Consider the following 19,631-nt stretch of genomic DNA (forward strand, 5'->3'; position numbering starts at 1 on the left):
TGTCTCAGATTAAGTAGAAGTATTAGCAGGGCTACAAACTTATTTGCCTTTTTTTTTTGTTTCCCCTGACTAATGGTGGAAAAATAGATACATATGTTGATTACCACATACATTAATAGGCTTAATGTGCACATCCCTTGCATTGATGTGGGCTAACTAACTTTAACCTGTTCTGGGTGTTTGTTTATTTTTTAAGCTCAGCACTGATGCTGGGAAGAAGCTTTTTGGATGAGAAGTGCCAAGTCTTCAAAGGAAAACCAGAAAGTCCAGTTGCCTCTTGAAAAAAGCACCTTTGGGATGCTGGGAAATGAACAATTCAGAACGAGGGTAGCTGACTAAGGAAAAGTAAGCCAAAACATCAAACAAATAATGGCATTGTCCTAAAACAAGTCCCCATTACTTGTGTTCTGAAACTTGCCCACAACACATAACATTTTAGCTCTGGAAAACTTCTAAAGACACCATGAATAGAATCCTTCCTATCTTCTGATGCCAGATCAGACAGCATCCCACTTAGAGAAAGGCAATTCCTCATTTGAGGCTGGATGGACTGGGAATATCACTATTTCTATGTCTTTGCCATGTTCTAAAGTAACCCCCTAATTAAATGCTTCTTCTACTACTTTTAAAGAGGCCTTCTCTCATTCTCTATGTCTTGGCCATTGGCCTATTCTTATTCTTGGCTAAGGTGATCAGGTGGACAGTGATGTATCAGCTCCATTTACTCCGGATGAAATGAGTAAGATAAATCCATTTCACTCTGGTGTTCATGATGCAGACTGTTCCAATTGCCCCTGGAAGGCAGGCCTGTATTGAGGGACAAGAAGATCTGCTAAGCACTTTCTAATGGGCAGTGGCTACAGTGTCTTCCTGGGCTAGTCGGGAGCAAAAAGGTTTTGCAGAAGCCACTCTTCTGTCTTGTAGCAAAATGGCCCAGCGGGAAGAGATCCTGGAAAATTACTGGCCTTCCCAATTGTACTGCAGGCCTCTACCTCCTCCTTCTGCGTTGGTGCAAAATGATTTAAGAAAAAATAATAATTAAGAGGAGTAGAAAGATGGACCCATTTAAAATAGCATTACTGTGTTTTTCCTCTCGCAGCCCATCAGGCATGAGAGCATCACTCATCAGAGGCTGCTTCTAAATCAGATGAGTGACAAACTGAAGTAATGTCACTTTGTGTTTAATACACAGATGAAAGATGCACACACACACACACACAATATGAATAGGTAACAGACAGATGATTGATAGATCAATAGATGGATAGATGGATATTGCTCTAAAAGATTTGATGAATTGAGGTAGAAATGGTAGGTATAACCTGTCCTGGTTGCTACATATATATGCAATTTAAAAGTAACCCTGGAAACATTACTTTTAGACATCCAGGTAACTGGTATATCTGCAAATATACCAGTTACAAATAGGATCTTTTTCCAGCTTTGACAATTGTATCAGATGAACTCTTTTCCAACAATTACAGACTCGGTTATTTTCACACAGGTTCCACTATACAGTAGTAAAATGCTGTCAATGGGAACCAATATATCAAGGGATACTTTTCTTGGTATCTAGCAACCTCCACCCCCACCCCCAGTTGGCATTATACATAACGGAATGATGTACAACAAAATGCCAAATTCTAGTTTCACATTTATTTCCAAAAACGAAGAATATTTCTGAAAAAGGTCCTAGGTATTCTTAGAAAATGATGAAGGATCAGCATCATTTGTTTGGAAACACTCCTAACTCACCAGAAAAAAAAAAGACTGAGCAATGCTGGAATGCTGGGTGAGAAGTATTACAAGATCACCTCACCAGTGTGTCTCCTAGTAAATGAATGTTTCGTGACTAAAAGGCCCACCAGGGTAGCCATTCACAAGTAGGCAAGTCCCACGATGCCATCCATTCAGTGACAGTGCTGTAGTGTTTCCAAATGCTGCTCATCTAGCAATTTTCACACTTAGCTTCTGCAGTATGCTATATACAGAGAGGAGTCCTTGAAACCATTTCAAAAAAATCCCAGTGATTCAGAATGTGGCACATATTGAGCAGGAACAGGCCAAATATGATTTGCCCTGGCTACCATATTAGCTGAAGGTAGATGACTTTGACCTTTTAAGGTTGAAGTTGCCAGAGTTGTAAAAGTGGGGTGAACGGATCCTGTCCCCTCTGTTGTTTTGGAATTGAATATTTATCACCCACAGCCATTAGTGCCTTCTCATCATTTTTTTCCAAATGGAGAAAAGAATGGACACTTGCAGGTATTTCTGAGTAGGCCTAAAACATTTTCAGGGTTGGTTCTATAGTACAGGTAATCCTCTACTTCCAACACTTTACTTAGTGACTGTTCAAAGTGAGAACAACCCCCTCAAAAAAGTGACTTGGGACCATTTTTCACATTGTATCAATGTTACAGCACACAGTCAGATGCTTGGCAACAGATTCACATTTATGACGGTTGCAGTGTCCCAGGGTCATGTGATCACCTTTTGTGACTTTCTGATAAGCAAAGTCAATGGGGAAGCCACATTCACTTACAGTAACAACTGTGCTATTAATTTAACAACTCCAGTGATTCACTTAACAACTGTGGCAAGAAAGGTCGTAAAATGGGGCAAAATGTACTTAACAAATGTCTAACTTAGCAACATAAATGTTGGGCTCAATTATGGTCATAAGTGAAGGATCCCTATATATAGAATTTACACCCAGTTGGCCCAGTCCAGTGAAATGCTTCTTTATGTACCTCATAAAAAAATTTTAACCATGTTTCCACCATTTCTATTTTTAATTGACCTACATTTTATCACTAAGTTGCCAGTTGGCTTCTTTAGTTTTTAATATATTTGTTGGTTTTAATGTTGCACAGAAATTTATTTAATTTTATTGTTGAATTACTGTATGGCTTTATTTTGTTTAAGAAAAACCACAGCCTGCTCTTAATAGAAAGGCAGCAACACAATTTCCATATAAATAAATAAAAAGTTTGGCTGGGATCTACCAGAGCAAATCCAGTTGCTAGGATTTAAAAATTTATTTTGGAAGGGCCCAGGCAGAAAGTCAGTCATGAAAAATTGGCACTTCTATTCTTCTGACACAAGTCTTGTTAAATCAATGCCTTCCTACATTTCTGTCGTATACAAACCTTGTCACACTTGCAATCAAGACAGATCAAAGAACAATATCTGGAAAAATTCACAGCACTCAAAAGGCCATTAAATTCATCTCTGGGGGACAATTCATGGGGAGGTGGCTTGTCTTATAAAGCTCAAAACAAGATTGGGGGCTAAGGCACAACCTGTGGTATTCATTACCAAGCATTGAATTTTTTGACACCCGAACATTAGTTGCCCAAACCCAGGGGAATAGTCTCACAAGGGACTCCCTGGGACTGTTGGCAAACAATAATCCCTTTGAATTGACTTCTAGGAGTGGGCAGACATTCCCTGATTTTCTCTGTCATAATTATCAGGCAGGGAGGAGGGAAATGGTAAGAGTCCATTTCCTTCCCAGGGCCAAACAACCCTGGAAAACTATGACTGGTGAGGGATACCTACGGTATTCTATCCTGCCAATTCTTCATCCAAGATCTTTTCATAAATGCTTCTTGGTCTGCAATGCTTAGTGACTGATGTTCTAATTGCTTATTTAAAAATCACTGAGCTTTTTAAAATACCCTGCAAAAAAATAGAGTTTTGTTTCTATATATAAAAATATAGATATAAATATAGATAGGCATTTGTTGAGAATTAAAAGCACCTCAGTTATTTTCATAGTTCCCAAATGTAATGTTCTCACAGTATTGTCTCATCCCTTTGATCACGGCGCCTTGCTCCATCTGTTAGGCTCACCAATTCTGCATTTGGTTCTCCATCATCCACAACTCCCCACTTTCCCCATGCTTGATTTATAAAGTGGTGGCTTCGTTGTTCAGCAAGCCATTGGCAGCTGCATTGTCCTGGAATTTCATAGGAGCACCATCTTTGGCCATTTGCTTCCGGATAAGTTTGTAGCGGTAGTAGAAGAGGTAGCAGGGGAGGAGGAAGCCCGCAAATGAGAGGATAAGGAGGGCAAGATTCACCTATGAATAAAGCAAGGAGGATCATTTCTCTAACATCACATCCATAAATTATGTCCATTTATGATCAGTGATAGTTACTGGTACAAAATTGCTAGTTTTGTTTCTGGACTAGCTTCCTGAAAGAAGACTGCTTTGATTGCATCATACCCCTAATTTTGTGTTAATATTCTTTAATTCAAAATAGGATTGCATACATTTACCATATTTTTTGGAGTATAAGTATAACCTTTTCTCCCCAAAAAAGAGGGTGAAAATCTGGGTGCATCTTATACACTGAATACAGCATTTTTGGCCTACCGAAACCCCGCCCCCTTTGCAAAAATGGATGTGCAGAGGGTTTGGGAGGCCTCCAAAGTGCTCCTGGGGGCTGGAGAGGGCAAAAGCGAGCAGAAAACAGGGCATTTTTGCTATTTCCCCCCCCCCAACCCCCAGAAGCACTCTACAGGTTTCCCACAACTCTGCATGTCCCCCCCCCTTTTTTTTTTTTTTTGCAAAAAACGAGATATGCAGAGGTTTTGGGAGGCCTGCAGAGTACAAAAACTTTTTTTTTAAATTTACCTCTTCAAAATCATGGTGCATCTTATACTCCAGTGCGTCTTATAGTCCAAAAAATACGGTGCACTACTACATGCTCATATGAATCGTTCTCCCTATCCTGCGACAACTTCCCAGAGAAAAAGTCAGATGACAAAGCCAGTCAGAGCAATTGTGTGGAGCTTATGTGACATCACCAATACCTCTCTTTTTCCAAATCTGTAAAGCACTTTTTAAAAACCCTTTTTAGAAAGTGGTTGATATGGAGCGAGAATTGAAAATTAGACACAGAATGTATGTGGGTTTGGGTCAGTGGTGGGTTGCAGGCGGTACATCCTGATACAGGTGTACCAGAGCCTGCCCGGAGCATCAGGTACCATTCCGGTACGGTGCCCCGGAGGGCCCACCCGTCCTCCCGAGCTCCTTACCTGTTCTTTAAAGCCTTCAGCACTTCCGCACATGTGGATGGCGCGTACAGCACCTGTGCAACGCTCCGGCGAGCAACTGGAGCATTGTGGAGGCTTGCAGAGGCATCGCTGGAAGATACGACGCATGTGCGGGCCACACGCTTTCATGTGGAGGACGCCGGACCCTGTTGCAACCTTACTGATTGCAATGGGATCCGGAACCCACCACTGGTTTGGGTACAACAGCTTTGGGGAAAACAAGGTAAGGGATACACTGATACGCAAAGTACAAAATAAGAAAACCGACCAAAAAGAAGGCGGGGCTTAGCAGTGAGAAGACGGACTTTCAGGCATCTCCTGAATGACCATCTATACCGGAGTCTTTTTTGGAGGATTCGTTTGAATCTAAGCTGTCCCGTAGAGACAGTGACGTGGGGGGAACTCCAGTGGTCCCAGAGATGTTCGCAAAATCTCTGGGAACCTAAGGAAAGCCTTCCTAATCCAGTGACTTCCGGATCGGCTCTATACCGACTGCAACTGCGATAGCCCAGACAGAGAGCTGGATATGGACATGTCGTTTGATGTGAGTTTTAAATCCTTTTTTCTTGTTGGAAAGAGAACACTCTAAATTTGGAAACTTAGTTTAAAATAAGGCTGATAAGTGAGAAAAGCGGTGGTGATAAATGTTTGCCATTTGGAAGTTTATTTTTCTGTTCCTTTTTTTTTAATTCCTGGAAGCCGGGCTGGACTTTCCTGTAATTTGAATCGGCCTTTTGCGTTTCTTCTCTTTGTTGTCGATACCTTTAACTTTGAATCGAATGGGGCACTAAATCTCAAACCTAAAGTGCTTTGAAGATCTGGGTTTTTCTTTGTTTGTTTTTCTTCGTTGCCTTTTAGCCCTTTTGATGTTTTGTTTTTTTTAACAATTAGTAATTAACAAACGCCACGACGGACTAAAACAAGCTGTAAACTACAAACTACAAGCCAACACTGCCATCTTGTGGACTCGAACTTTGTTATTAAAATCCCCCCTGTAATGCATTTGATTTACGTGTTTACGCAGCTGGGAACCTGTGAGATAAAACAGCAAAGCTGAGAGTGACCTTGGAGAGACTCTTATCTTAGGGGGGGGGGAAAGAGTCCGGAAAAAATCATTTGTTTTAGCTTGTTGGCATCCTTTCATCTCCCAACACCGTTCTCATATTACCGGCTGTGGAGACATCGACATTGAATTTTTCTTTTTTGATCATCACCATCGACCTTTTGATCTTTTACATTTTTTTTCTTCTCTGTTTTGATTATTCTTTTTAACCTTTGGATCACCTCTTGACTATTTACATTTTTTCTGCTTCTTTCTTTTCTCACTTGTAACTGAAACACCCCTTCTCCCCTTTTTGGAGGGGGGGTGTCTTCCTTTTCTTTTTTACTATTTCATATTCTCTTATTTATATATATATATATTTTATTGCATCCTTACTGCATTTCATCTTTGAAACAAAAAAAAAGTTTCCTTTTCTTTCCTTCCTCTTCTCTCCCTTCTCTCTTTTCCTTCCCTTTCTCTTTTCCCCCTTTTCTTATCTCCCCCCCCTTTTCCTCTGTGTACTTTACGTACTTAATCCACCATACTTATAACCCTCCACCCTCTAATACTAATTGGCTATGAGTAGAAAAGCAGCTGCCTCTGGCTTTACATCAACCTCTGCCCCCTCACCTGTGGGAGGCCAGAGGACAACACAGACGATGTCCCATCAGGAAAAAGAGAAGGAAGCCAACTTTGAAACGCTTATACAAATGATGCAGAAAATGCAAGCAGGAAATGATACACTTGTAAAAAAAATGGAGGCAATGGAACAACAAAACCAAAGCATAGTGCAAAAAGTTGATAATATGGAAGGAAAAGTAGAAAGTATACACAACTGGATGCTGAAATACGAAAATAGGATTCAAAAAATTGAAAATAAGATTCAAGAAGGAGAGAAGAAAACTGAAAAGCTAGAGATCAGACTAAGTGATGTAGAAAGAGAGAGCAGTGGAATATTAAGATGGGAGATGGACAGGTCTGAATTTTTTTTAAGATTTCAAAACATAGAAGAAGAAAAAGGAGAGGACTTAGTTCAGATAATTTCAAATATTTTGATAGATGTTCTGGGGATGTCCCAGGACCAAATAAAAGAAACAATTGATGAGACTTTTAGAGTATACACAAGATATGCAATGAGAAATGCTCTTCCAAGGGAAGTGCATGTAAGATTTACTAAGAAAACAATTAAATCACAAATCTTACAGAAAATGAGAGATAGAAAATTAGAATATAAAGGTAAGGAGATTGTAGTACTCAAACAAATTCCAAGAGAGGTGAGAGAGAGGAGAAGAGAATATCAATTTCTGACCAAAGTATTGATAAAAAAAGGTGTTAACTACAGATGGCTCATACCGGAAGGTTTATTATGTACTTGGCAAGGACAAAGATACAGGATAGATACAACTGAGAAGGCAGAAGCTTTCTACAAAGAATACTTTAGAGAAACGGCGGAGAAAGCTGGGAAAGACGATGCAGTGATACAAATACTGGAACCACCTGTAACCGCGACCGAAAAAATAGAAGGAGCAGTAGGTGGAAGTGAGAAAGAAGGGGAGACAGGGAATGGGAGCCGCAAAGAAAAACGAGAAACTAGATCCACTAGAGCGATAAACCCTGTATATAAAGCATAAACATGGAAGAAAGAAAAATGATTACAATTAACATTAATGGACTCAATTCGGTAACTAAAAGGAAGAAAGTATTCCATAAATTAGAGAAATTACAACTTGACATAATCTGTCTGCAAGAAGTACATATTCAAAAGAAATATGAACATTTACTAACTCAACCAAAGCTTGGGAAAATGTTTTCATCATTGGCAAATTGTAAGAAAAGAGGAGTGGTCTTCTATATTAAAGGCAACATCCCAACAAAAGTAGTATACGCAGAGGAAGAGGGAAGAATTTTGATGGTGGAAATTATGGATACCAAAAAGACACTCCTAATTGGAATCTACGCCCCCAATGAAAAACAAGATGAATTCTACAAAAAACTACACAAAAAAGTTTTGGAACTAGACTATGCTGATATTTGTATGATGGGAGACTTTAATGGCATTGTGAATCAAAATATGGACTATAAAACACATTAAAAAAAAAATTAAATAGGAAGCCTCTGCCGAAATCTTTTTTTAGGATGACAGATGAACTAAATTTAAAAGATATATGGAGAGAAAGAAACGCTAAAAAAGAACAATATACCTTCTACTCAAATAGACATTCTTCATTCTCTAGAATAGATATGATATGGGTCTCAGCGGAGTTGAGCTCCAACATAAAAGAAATTGAGATTGAAGCAAGTACCTGGGCGGACCACAATCCAATTTTAATTAAATGGAAAGGCCAAAGGGCAAGATCTAGATGGACACTAAATAATACTATATTGAAAGAAAAAGAGTTTGTACAAAAAATGGAAAAAGAGCTAGTCCTTTTTTTTTAAAGAAAATAGGAAAGAAGATACGTCGTTGCAGAATCTCTGGGACACAATGAAGGCTGTTACCAGAGGTTTGACAATAGATTACACAAGGAAGAGAAACTCAAAAAAAAGACAAATGCATAAAGCTTTAGACAATGACTATAAAATACTTGAAAGAGACCTACAGAGAGCACCACAAAAAAAAGATGTTAAAATAAAAATGGACATAATTAAACACAAAATGGACCTATTAGAAAAGGAAGAACTGGCACAAAAAATTAGAGGTGCCAAACAGAATTATTTTGAAAATGCGAACAAACCAGGCAGGTGGTTAGCATATAAGATGAAAAAAGAGAGAGAAACAAAGAAAATACCTCAACTAAGAGATAAGCAAGGAGAAATTCAATATGGAAATACCGAAAAAAAAAAATTATACATGACTACTACGTTAAACTCTATGAACAAGAGAAGGTGGAGGAGGGACGAGTCAAAAAGTATTTACAAGATGCTAATCTCCCCCAGGTACCAGATGAAACTAGAACAATGTTAGAAAGAAAAATAACAATGATGGAACTAACAGAGGCTCTTAAAAAACAAAATAATGGGAAAGCCCCAGGATCAGATGGCCTACCCGTGGAATTCTACAGAACATTTGAAGAAATATTGACCCTCCCACTCCTACAAGTCATGAATGAAGTGATGACTGAGAACCAAATGCCGAAGTCATGGTCAGAAGCGTATATCACATTACTACCCAAGGAAGAGACTGATTTAACACAAATCAAGAATTATAGACCAATTTCTTTATTAAACTCAGACTACAAGCTATTTGCATCTATACTAGCTGAGAGACTTAAAAAATACTTAAATGGCTTCATCCATTCAGATCAAAATGGCTTTTTACCTAAAAGACAAATCAAAGACAATATGAGAATAATTTTGAATACCTTGGAATACTATGAGGCCCACCCAGAAAAACAATTGGCACTGATGTTCCTCGATGCGCAGAAGGCCTTTGATAATGTGAATTGGCAGTTTATGTTTTTGCAACTGGAGCAGATGAACTTTGGCAAGAAATTCACTCAAAGTATACGAACGATATACCAGAAACAAGCAGCAAAGATAATGGTAAATGGAGAACTAACAGAACCGATTGAAATAAAGAGAGGTACAAGACAAGGCTGCCCACTATCACCGCTACTCTTTGTCCTAACACTAGAGGTCTTAAATAGAAAGATCAGAGAAGAAGAAGAAATAAGAGGAATGAAAATTAAGAGAGAAGAGTATAAACTGCAAGCGTTCGCAGACGACTTAGTTTTCATTCTTGAAGATCCATTAGAAACCGCACCCAAATTGTTAGAAAGAATAGAGGAATATGGAGAAGTAGCAGGCTTGAAAATAAACAAAGATAAAACAAAGATCATGACAAAGAATATCCCAGCTACACAAAAGGAACAGTTGTCAGAAATGTTGCAGATTCAAAACGCAAGTAAGATTAAATATTTGGGGATACATTTATCACCTAGATAAAGAGGATAATTATACCAGATTAAAACGACAAATAGCAATCGATTTGGAGAAATGGGAAAACTTGCATTTATCAATGATGGGAAGAATTTCCACAATTAAAATGAACATTCTACCTAGAATTCTATATCTGTTTCAGACAATCCCAATTAGACTGGGTAAGGATTTTTTTCTAGACTTAAATAAAATAGTTTTGAAATTTATTTGGCAAGGGAAAAAAGCTAGAATAAAGCTTAAATTACTACAAGATGTTAGATCAAGAGGAGGTTTTGGGTTACCCGATTGGGAGCTATACTATCAGGCAGCAAACCTGATGTGGATTAAGGAGTGGATATCATTAAAAAACTCTAGATTATTGAACGTAGAAGGTCACGATTTGCTGTTGGGATGGCATGCTTTCTTATGGTATAAGGGAACTAAACCACATGGTTATTTTAGAAGACATTATATAAGGGAGGCGTTGTTGTTAAATTGGGAAAAGATTAAAAAATTACATTATTTAAAAATTCCAGTCTGGACATCAACAATTGAAGCATTCTCGTATCCGATAATACATAAAAAGGAACAAACAGTTAGATATATAGAATTATTGAATACAGAGGGTGAGCTCAAATCTAGTCAAGAGTTGAAGCAAGAAGGGATGGAAATGAACTGGTATTCATATGTACAGATACAATCTAGATATAATGAAGATAGAAAAACTAAAGGTCTCTATAATAAAATGACTGAGCTAGACAAAATTCTAACAGGTACCGATGAAAAAGTAATTAAAAAACTATATGGATATTTATTGGAGTTTAAATTGCATGAAGAACAAGTTAAAGAAACTATGATTGCTTGGGGGAAAAATTTTAAGTATGGGATTGATTTAGAGAATTGGCAGAAATTGTGGTCTCAAAATTATAAAATGACAATGTCTACTGCATATAGAGAAAACTTGTATAAGATGTTTTACAGGTGGCATCTACCCCCGACCAGAATCGCAAGAATGTTCAAGAATAAATCAGTAAAGTGTTGGAAATGTCACCAGATACCTGGCTCATACTACCACATGTGGTGGACTTGCACTGAAGCCAAAAGATACTGGACTAAAATCCACATGTGGTTGGAGAAAATGATACACAAACAAATAGACTTTAAACCAGAGGTCTTTTTATTGGGAATTTTACCAGAAACCTACAACAAAGACTTAAAATATTTGATTGTAAATGTGTTAACAGCAGCCAGAATTGTATTTGCAAAAAACTGGAAAAATGAAACAATACCAAAAGAGGAAGAAATCATTCGAAAAATAATGGACTGTGCCGAAATGAGTAAATTGACATTTGAAATTAGAGAGCAAGAGGATGAACAATTTTATAAGATATGGGACTTGTTTTATGAATGGCTAAGGGGGGAAAAACAAAATTTTGGAAATGAAAAATGATACACTTATGCCTTAATTGGAAAAAGTAAATGATGATATAATTATGATGTGAAATAATTCAACAATGATATAAGGAAGTACTAATATAAGGTCTGGTGATATAATGTATAAGGTTAAGAACTTATTATAATGATATTTCGCTGCTGATAAGGCAATTCCAATAGGGGAACAAATGAAAACTGGTATATATAGGCAGTGATGCTTTGTTGAACAATGAAGGAATAAGATCTCTGTTTGAAGGTATGAAATGCAAGGTTAACAATGAATAGAAGTATATTCTCTGGGGGAAAATAACGCTAATGTTAACTGAATATATATTGTAGAAGGAAAATGAGACCTTTAGTTACATTAGAGGAAATATCTGAGATGGTAAACATTATTTGAAGATGTAGATGTTAAAACAACCGTAATCAAACGACATGCTGCATGTGATGATGGTTTGTTTTTTTTTTATTCCCTTTCCTTCTTGGACCTTTTTTTGTCCTTTTTGGCCTCCCCCCCCCTCCCCCTACCTTTTTTTCCCCCTCTCTCCCTTGTTTTATTTTGTTGTTTTTTGTTTTTTAAACCCTAGCTTATTGTGGTGCTTATTAAATATACAATAGAGAGATACGGGATGTATAAACTTAATAGGGATGCACCTGTGATTAAACGACATATTGTATGTGAAGATGGGTTTCCCCTCCCCTCCCCTTTTTTTTTCCCATCCTCTCCCTTTCCCATTGTTGTCTGTGTAACAAAAAATAAAAATAATTAAAATAAAATAAAAAAAATAAAATAAGAAAACCGAGAACCCAAACATATTGTTAGTATGGGAAGAAGCATATCAGCTTGGCACTGAGCTTGCTTGAGTGTTTGTTAGTAACTCTAAATAATGAAGTGGATTTCACACTGGATGTTAAAAAACACCATGTTCCTTCTTCAAGAAACTCTTATCTTCATTCAAACAGCTGAAACTCACCCAGAAGGGATCCCCGTGTAATGGGCCCACCATAGTCATGAAAAGTGGCTGTTGGAGGAGAGCAAATACGGCACTGATCAAAGACTGGAGTCCGGTCAATGTACCAAAGTGATTGGAAGGGTACCTGGTGATCCAACATAATACGAAGAAAATGACTCTCAGAAAGCCAGAAAGGCTATTGACAACCCTTACCCCAACATCTCCATGGAAATAGCCATTCTTAACAACCACAAGTTTCTATTTTGTTTAGGGAAATGGAAATCTATCACTTGTTCAGGGTTGGGGAGCCTGTGGTCCACTAGAAACTGCTAAACTGCAACTCTCTGCAGCCCAGTCAATATGTCTAATGACGGAGAACGCTGGGAATGATAGTTCAACAACCTCTGGAAGGCCACAGGTTCCCCACCCTGCTCAAAAGCTGTCCAATCTATCAATATTATAAAGATTTAGAAGCCTCGATGGATTCAACGTGTATTTAGGTCTAAGAAAATGCTAATGGAAAATGTAAGAAGAAGATAAACCGCCACTTCTTCTTTAAAAACCATGAACAGTATTTAGACTCAGTAATTGGAACAGAAATTTAACTGATGCTCGTCTTCTACTTCACCCGCTTCCATTCTTAGGGAAGATTCGCTCTCTTGGGGAAAAAGACAATAAGCAAGAAAAGAAAGCCAAACTCACACGGCTTTCTTCTTGGACAGACTACACTGCTCAAACTAGAAGGACTACCCCATTTTAACCTGAGTAGCAGACCATTCTACCAAACTAGGCCAATCCCCTTGCACCCATTCTCAAGTGCAAAAGATTCCCCCACAGTGGCATAACTTACACAGCAGCATAGAGAGCTCCACAGGCAGAATGGAAAAAGCCGCGCACCATGGTGTGAAGAATGAAGGTCACATACTGTAGGGGAAAAGACACAAAGAAAGGAGGAGGAAATCAACAGGAGTCATTAAATGAAAAACGAGCTAAGGAGCTAAGGAGGGTGGGAAAACAGCACTTAGGCAACTGAAGAGCATTATCAAAGGGATGGAATATCAAGGAAAATCAGAGGAACAAAGAACACAATAGAATTACCTGCAGAGGAAGGTTGTTGATCAAACAGGTGACACCAAACCCAACCAACAGAAGGTTGGTGGTGACAAAAGCTCGGATAGCATTGGTGAGCTTCTGGATCTTAAGGTAGCGGACTTTAGGTGGAATTCCTTTCACCTCAGGACTAGAAAGATAAAGGAAAGTCATCATTGGTCCTTCTGTTAAGTGCCCCAGTATCTCTACCCTCAAGCATGGGTTGCATTCTACATTTGCTGTTTTGACATTTGGAAATTATCCAAGTCTCACTTGATAGATCCAGCACGGTTTATATTTCCTGGTGCATCCACACAATCCTTTATGCGCCAGTCCATCACATAGCCAATGAAGGGACAAGTGAGAAGACATAACAACTGCATGACACCAAAGATGGAAGAGTAGAAACTGACTGTCCAACAAAAAAGAAAGGAGAGAGGGAATGAGAATATAATTCAAAGAACCAGGAGAAATATTCCTTCCCTAACCCAAATAAATAAAAGCATATTATTCTAAGTTCGGGGCAGTGGAGGGGCAGGGAGGATGGGATAGAAGTATAAAATCACATCGTAACAGAAATGAAACATTCAGAACAGCAGGAATTCTCTTGTCCAGCTTATTTACACACTTGGATCAATCTGCTGACCATTTTATCCCTTTTGCCTTGAGCCTCCCATTCCATTCCAGGAAGCTCCTGTTAACATTCACAGTGATAATGATGGTTCTGCTCTTTCAGCACTTTGATTTCACTAATGTGAAAAATCATCCCCTTACATCTACCCAGTAATCAGAGAAACACAAAGGGGTCAGATGTTTGGCAGTGCTTGAGCTCACAGCAATGGCTAGAATTTTTGGAAGGACATCTGGAAGGTTTGCTTCCTGGGAAATGGAGGATTTCACCTTAAAGCTTAGACAGAGAACTGAATGCAGAAGTCCTTTATAAGATTACATTACACAGATACTTTGAGAGACCTATCTTAGCCCCAGGCAATTAAGGCTCCTGCCTGTTTTCTCGGTTGTATCCTCCAATTCTTTTGGCACTGGAATAAAAAGGAAAGAAAGAAAAAGCCCACATCAGATTAACCAGATTTTCTTTTCAGGATAGAACTTTCAACTAGAACCATGATGGCGAACCTATGGCACAGGTGCCACACGGAGCCTTCTCTGTGGGCAAGTGAGCTGTCGCCCAGCTCATTTCCTGCCAGCTAGCTGGTTTTTGGGTCTCTGCTGCCTATGTGGGAGACACACGCGCATGTGTGAGAGAGGGGGAGTTGCATGTGTGGGGGCAGCATGGAGGGGCAGCGTACACACCCTGCACCCATTTTTGGTTCACAAGAGGCTTCAGGGAGGCCTACTAGGCCCAAAATGGGGCATGGAAGGTGTCACACTCATGAGTGGGGGGAGCAGGGGGGGGGTTCGTGTGTGCATACGCAGGGGATGGGGCACTTTGCATTGTGGGTGTGGGCATGTGCGCACGCTGTCAATTTCAGCAGGCGAGAACAAAAAGGTTAGCCATCACTGAACTAGAAGTTCATTAAGCAGGGAGAAATGTCCTTCCTCCCATTGCTTCCTTTTCTCCTGCATTGTTTCCAGAGATGCCCTTCCTTCCCCATTGAGCTCACCTGGGTCCACGCCACCCGTCACCTGGAACTCCAGCATCTTGTTCATGGCTGCCATATAGAAGATGATTCGCAACTGCGTCATGCCCATTAGGATGAGGCTCCATAGAAAGATGGGAGAACAGACACTACGGCAGAAGGGGATGGAGCCTGCAGCCAGAAGGAATACGTTGTGGTGATTAGAATGCTTTTTGGACAAACAAATGAACATCCTTTCCATTTTACTTGTACGGAGGAATTGGATTGTGTCTCCATAAGGTGCTTTATGACTATGGCCTCCAAGACTTAGCAAGCTGTCCCAGCCAATCTATCTGGCATCAGACTGAGAAAGACTGATGTAAACAATCCTTTCTTAGCCCTCTGCTTTTCAACAAGGTCGGTAATAAAGATTCACCTCAGGGTCAGAGATTATGATCTCTTAGGAAGAGATCGGGTATGCAGTACTTCAGGAGGCTTTAACAGAAAGGCAGTGATGCTTAATGCAGGGTGTCCTCGCTGAGCAACTCCCCTGTTTAGTGACCATTCAAGTCATAATGGCACAGGAAATATTTCCGACTAGTCTTTGCACTTGTGACAAGTGCAGCATCCCTGTGATTATGTGATTAACATGGGGCACTTCGTAACCAGAGGGCATTGGCAACCAATGGAATATCCCATGGTCACACGATCACCATCAGCACACTTCTCAACCAGCTTCCGATAAGCAGAGTCAATGGAGAAGCCAGTAGTACAATTGTAGTTGAGATCACGTGATGATTTGCTTAATGATTGTGTCGGTTCCAACTGTGGTTATTAAGTGAGAACTACCTACAAGTAGAGAGGATTTTTGTTTCACTGTATTTGTTTCTTAATCAATTAAATAAACCTTTTCTATTATTTACAAACCTGGATTGAATTCAAAGCCCACAAAGGTACTGGCCACATTGCTTAGGTTTTTTTAAATAAATTTCACTATTTCCCTGGCTGATGTTCTAACCCAGGGTGTCAAACTCGTGGCCTGCAGGCTGGCTGCGTTATGCACAGGCCACACCCACCCCAGCTCCGCAAATGGGAAAAACGTCATGTGACAGCAACCTGATACCGCAAGTTTGACACCCTTATTCTAACTTATACTGCTGCAGGATTGCTAGAAACCTAAGACAGAAAAGACCTGGTTCCTTTAGGAGAACAATGCAGAGTTAATTCAACTACAACACCAGGTTTTTTGTTGTTGTTGTTGGTTTGCTTGCTTATCTGTATGGTCAAATGAACAGTAGTTGGACTGGTGATCGACATCATTCCTATTTCTATCTGATTTTTGTTTTGTTTTCTTTTTCCACTCACCACTGCCTAGGAGGAGGTGTTTCCCTCCAAAATTAGGACTAAAACCAACAAACAAAAATGCTGGGGCTGCCTCCTGCCAACAGATGGAGCCAGATGCCAGGGCCTGTCCTCATCTGTGGCAGCCACAGCTAACAACTCCCCCTGATGCAACAGGCCCAAATTTGGAGAGGGGAGGAACAGCTTGGAGGGAAGATACATCTTAGTGCCAAATCTACAAACTGTAGAAGTTCCCACTTCTTAGGAAGGCTAGTACCAGCCCCCAAACCCCGGCAGCCTTTCCAGAAGCAGCCTTGCAAGTCAGGCACATGACAAATTAAACTGCAAGCTTTGTGAAAAAGGCTCCTTGACCACATCCTCTCCCTGCCCAGCTTCTCTCACTGAACTGAGGGACGGCGAAGAAGGAGGAGGAGGACTCACCCTGGGCAGATTTGGTGGGTCCTTGGCAGAGGTCCTGCACTGATGGGTAGAGTGCCTCTTTGCCCCCCTCCAGCTGCGGCTCCCTCTGGCTTAGCCGCTGCCCCACAGCCGTCACGTGCATGTAGAATCGGTCACCAGTCACCTTGTGATCTAGAGCTAGGCTGCTCAGTTTGATCTTCTTCCTGTATCAGGGATAAAGGATCGAGGAAGAGGAGGAAGAGAGATAGAGTTGGACTCACACACTGAACAAAGCCCTTACATGGACTCTTTGGCTTTTGGTAGTCTCTCAAGTGAACCCAGCCTTCATGAGTTACATGAGTGACCATCTTTTATTGGGGTAAAATAGAGGACAAACACAAAAAAGAGGGCAAATCTGAAAGAGGTCTGCAGGGATTTTAAAAAATGTTTATGTTTATAATTTTGCTTTACAGAGGAAAACTTAAGAGCAAAACCGAGGACATAAATAATTAAATAAATCTAAAACGTTTCTGAAATAAAGGATTGTCATTTATAATTAAGGACATAGGACCACTGCAGTTAAAAAGCATGGCAAATGAATTTTGTCTTAATCGCATAAAACGCTGCTTGTTTAATAAACTACAATTATGCAAATCATAGTGTATATAATGTATGATTATGGTCAGAAATGATCCTGGCAATGTCACCTCATATTAGCTAAAACCAAGCCTGAGTTTTCTCTACTGCAGCTGATTAAAAAAAGGGGTTTTGTTAGGGATGTAATCCTAGTCTTGGGTTGGCAATATATGTATATATATATATAAGCCTTGATTGAAATAATGTATCTGGCACTTTAAATGCTGAAGTGAGATGTGATTGGATGCTGTTGCTTTAATCGGCCATAAGAGGGAGTAGGAACTACTACTGGTTGTTCCTGGTTGTTCCTGTATGTTCTCCGTGCTTGTTATTGGAGTTGAATACTGTATATTGGATGGTGGCTACTCTGTATGTTAGTTACCTGTCTACATGGTGAATCGTGAGTTGAACATCTGTAAACCAACGTGTTGTATCATAGACTGTGTATATAATTCAAGACTACTTAGCGCTTGTTTTGGAGAATGTTTATCCTACTTTATTTTTGTTAATGCAAGTAAAGTTATCCTTGTTTTAACTTCGGCGGCTGTGATTGATAGTGTGACTATTCAGTGGCACATTCCTTGCTACCTTCTGCCACTCAACTCTAGTCTCCAAAAGGAGATATACTTAACAGTTTTCCCTCCCTTAATTTCTGCGACTTGGCAGAAAACAGAGGTGAAAAAAGGACAAGAGAGCCTGAGGTACAATAGAACATGTACTAGAAGAGTCTGATGGGACCCAAGCCAAATACAAGGCGGTGCATTAGGGAGAGCCTCAAGACTTGTGGACTATTCCATGGGAAAGCAAGCCTCTCTTCAAACTCTTGAGAGAAATGCCTTGGGGTTGAAAGGAAAAGCTGAGCCAAGGCTGGCATCAACATTTGGCACCTTTAGGAACCTGTCAAGGTTTGGATTGGGGGGGGGGGTACTATGCCTGTTTCAGGAAGAGTGACAGATGTTTGGGTATACCATCTTTTTCATCTCTTCCCTGAGTCTCTGACCCAGGGGGATACTACAGAAGTAAGAATCGCTTTGAAAGCCTGAAGTTCCTCTGCATGCTAAGCTTTCTGTTCATCATCAACTAATCAGAACATAGAGTTAAGTAACCAGTAGCAAGCCAGTTTTCTGCAATGTACACGATGTAAATTTTAGCAAAAAGTAGAAGAACAGAACTTCCCAAAATTGAAAAATGGTATAAATTGTTAGATGATAGAAATAAAAGGAATAAGAAATCGGGAAATGTAAAATGTATAGTAGAAGAATTAGGATACAGTGGTAAGAGGGTAGGAAAAATAATTTAAGATATACAAATGTATATACAAAAGATATACAATATAACAAAGGGAATATGATAGTCTGATACAAATAACTAAACATAAATAACTAAGGAAAGGAGTAAAAAACAAGGTGACCACAAATGTAAAATTAGAATGTATAGAAGGGGAAACAATAACTAAAGATGCACCGATAGGTATCTGCTGTGAGAAGGAACACTCAGTTACGGTGTTGTTTGTAAGTTATGTGTATGTTTTTGTTGATGTGTTTAAGTGTTTAAAATAAAAATAAAAACTTCCCCAAATCAAGCCAGCACATGGCAGCAAAAAGCATGCCATCAGAATACAGCCAAAGCAATTTTTCTCCTAAGCATAATACCAGAGGGGTTTAAGAAAAATGTACTCTATCTAATTATACATGTACTAACTGCGGCGGGCATAACTTTTGCACAGTATTGGAAAAAAGAAAATACACCATCAGAGCTAGATATAATCAGAAAAGTGTTGGCCTGTGCAGAAGCAGATAGGCTCACTCTTGAACTTAAAAATAAAGGGGAATCAGAATATTTTGAAGTCTGGAATAATTTTATGATTGGTATAAGACAAGGTGACAAGACTGAAACAAACTGTATATATTGTGATTGGACAGAAGGCTAGATAATGCAATAAGTAGGCTAAGTTAATGGTTGAGACTAATTGTGTATAATGTGAATGTATGGTCACTTTGACTCTGCGGTACTGCATTGTTTTAAATGTAAAAATAATAAAAATATATTTTAAAAAAAAGAAGACAGCCAAAGCAATTCAAAAGGAAACAAAGTCTGTGACAGAAGCTTCACAGAACCTGACACATCTCTCTCTAATAGGACTACTTAAGATACTAAAGCAGAGAATGCTGACCCTG

At 39.4% G+C, this 19,631-nt stretch overlaps 1 protein-coding gene across 3 annotated transcripts in view; it reads right to left on the minus strand.

Annotated features, from left to right (window-relative positions):
* Positions 1 to 2,807: 2,807 nt before the first annotated feature.
* SLC43A1 (solute carrier family 43 member 1) overlaps positions 2,808 to 19,631 on the minus strand; it is a 43,614-nt gene continuing 26,790 nt past the window's right edge. For all 3 annotated transcript variants that reach the window (XM_032218992.1, XM_032218982.1, XM_032218974.1), the window contains 8 exons: positions 16,861 to 17,042; positions 15,124 to 15,270; positions 14,506 to 14,541; positions 13,775 to 13,913; positions 13,511 to 13,652; positions 13,263 to 13,336; positions 12,434 to 12,557; positions 2,808 to 4,085 (listed from right to left, as the gene is read on the minus strand). In XM_032218992.1, coding sequence (XP_032074883.1) covers positions 3,912 to 4,085; positions 12,434 to 12,557; positions 13,263 to 13,336; positions 13,511 to 13,652; positions 13,775 to 13,913; positions 14,506 to 14,541; positions 15,124 to 15,270; positions 16,861 to 17,042 — 1,018 coding nt within the window. In that variant the 3' untranslated portion in view covers positions 2,808 to 3,911. The remainder of the gene's footprint in view (positions 4,086 to 12,433; positions 12,558 to 13,262; positions 13,337 to 13,510; positions 13,653 to 13,774; positions 13,914 to 14,505; positions 14,542 to 15,123; positions 15,271 to 16,860; positions 17,043 to 19,631) is intronic.

The sequence above is a fragment of the Thamnophis elegans genome, chromosome 1 (genome assembly GCF_009769535.1).
Source record: "Thamnophis elegans isolate rThaEle1 chromosome 1, rThaEle1.pri, whole genome shotgun sequence".
NCBI classification, from domain to species: Eukaryota; Metazoa; Chordata; class Lepidosauria; order Squamata; family Colubridae; genus Thamnophis; species Thamnophis elegans.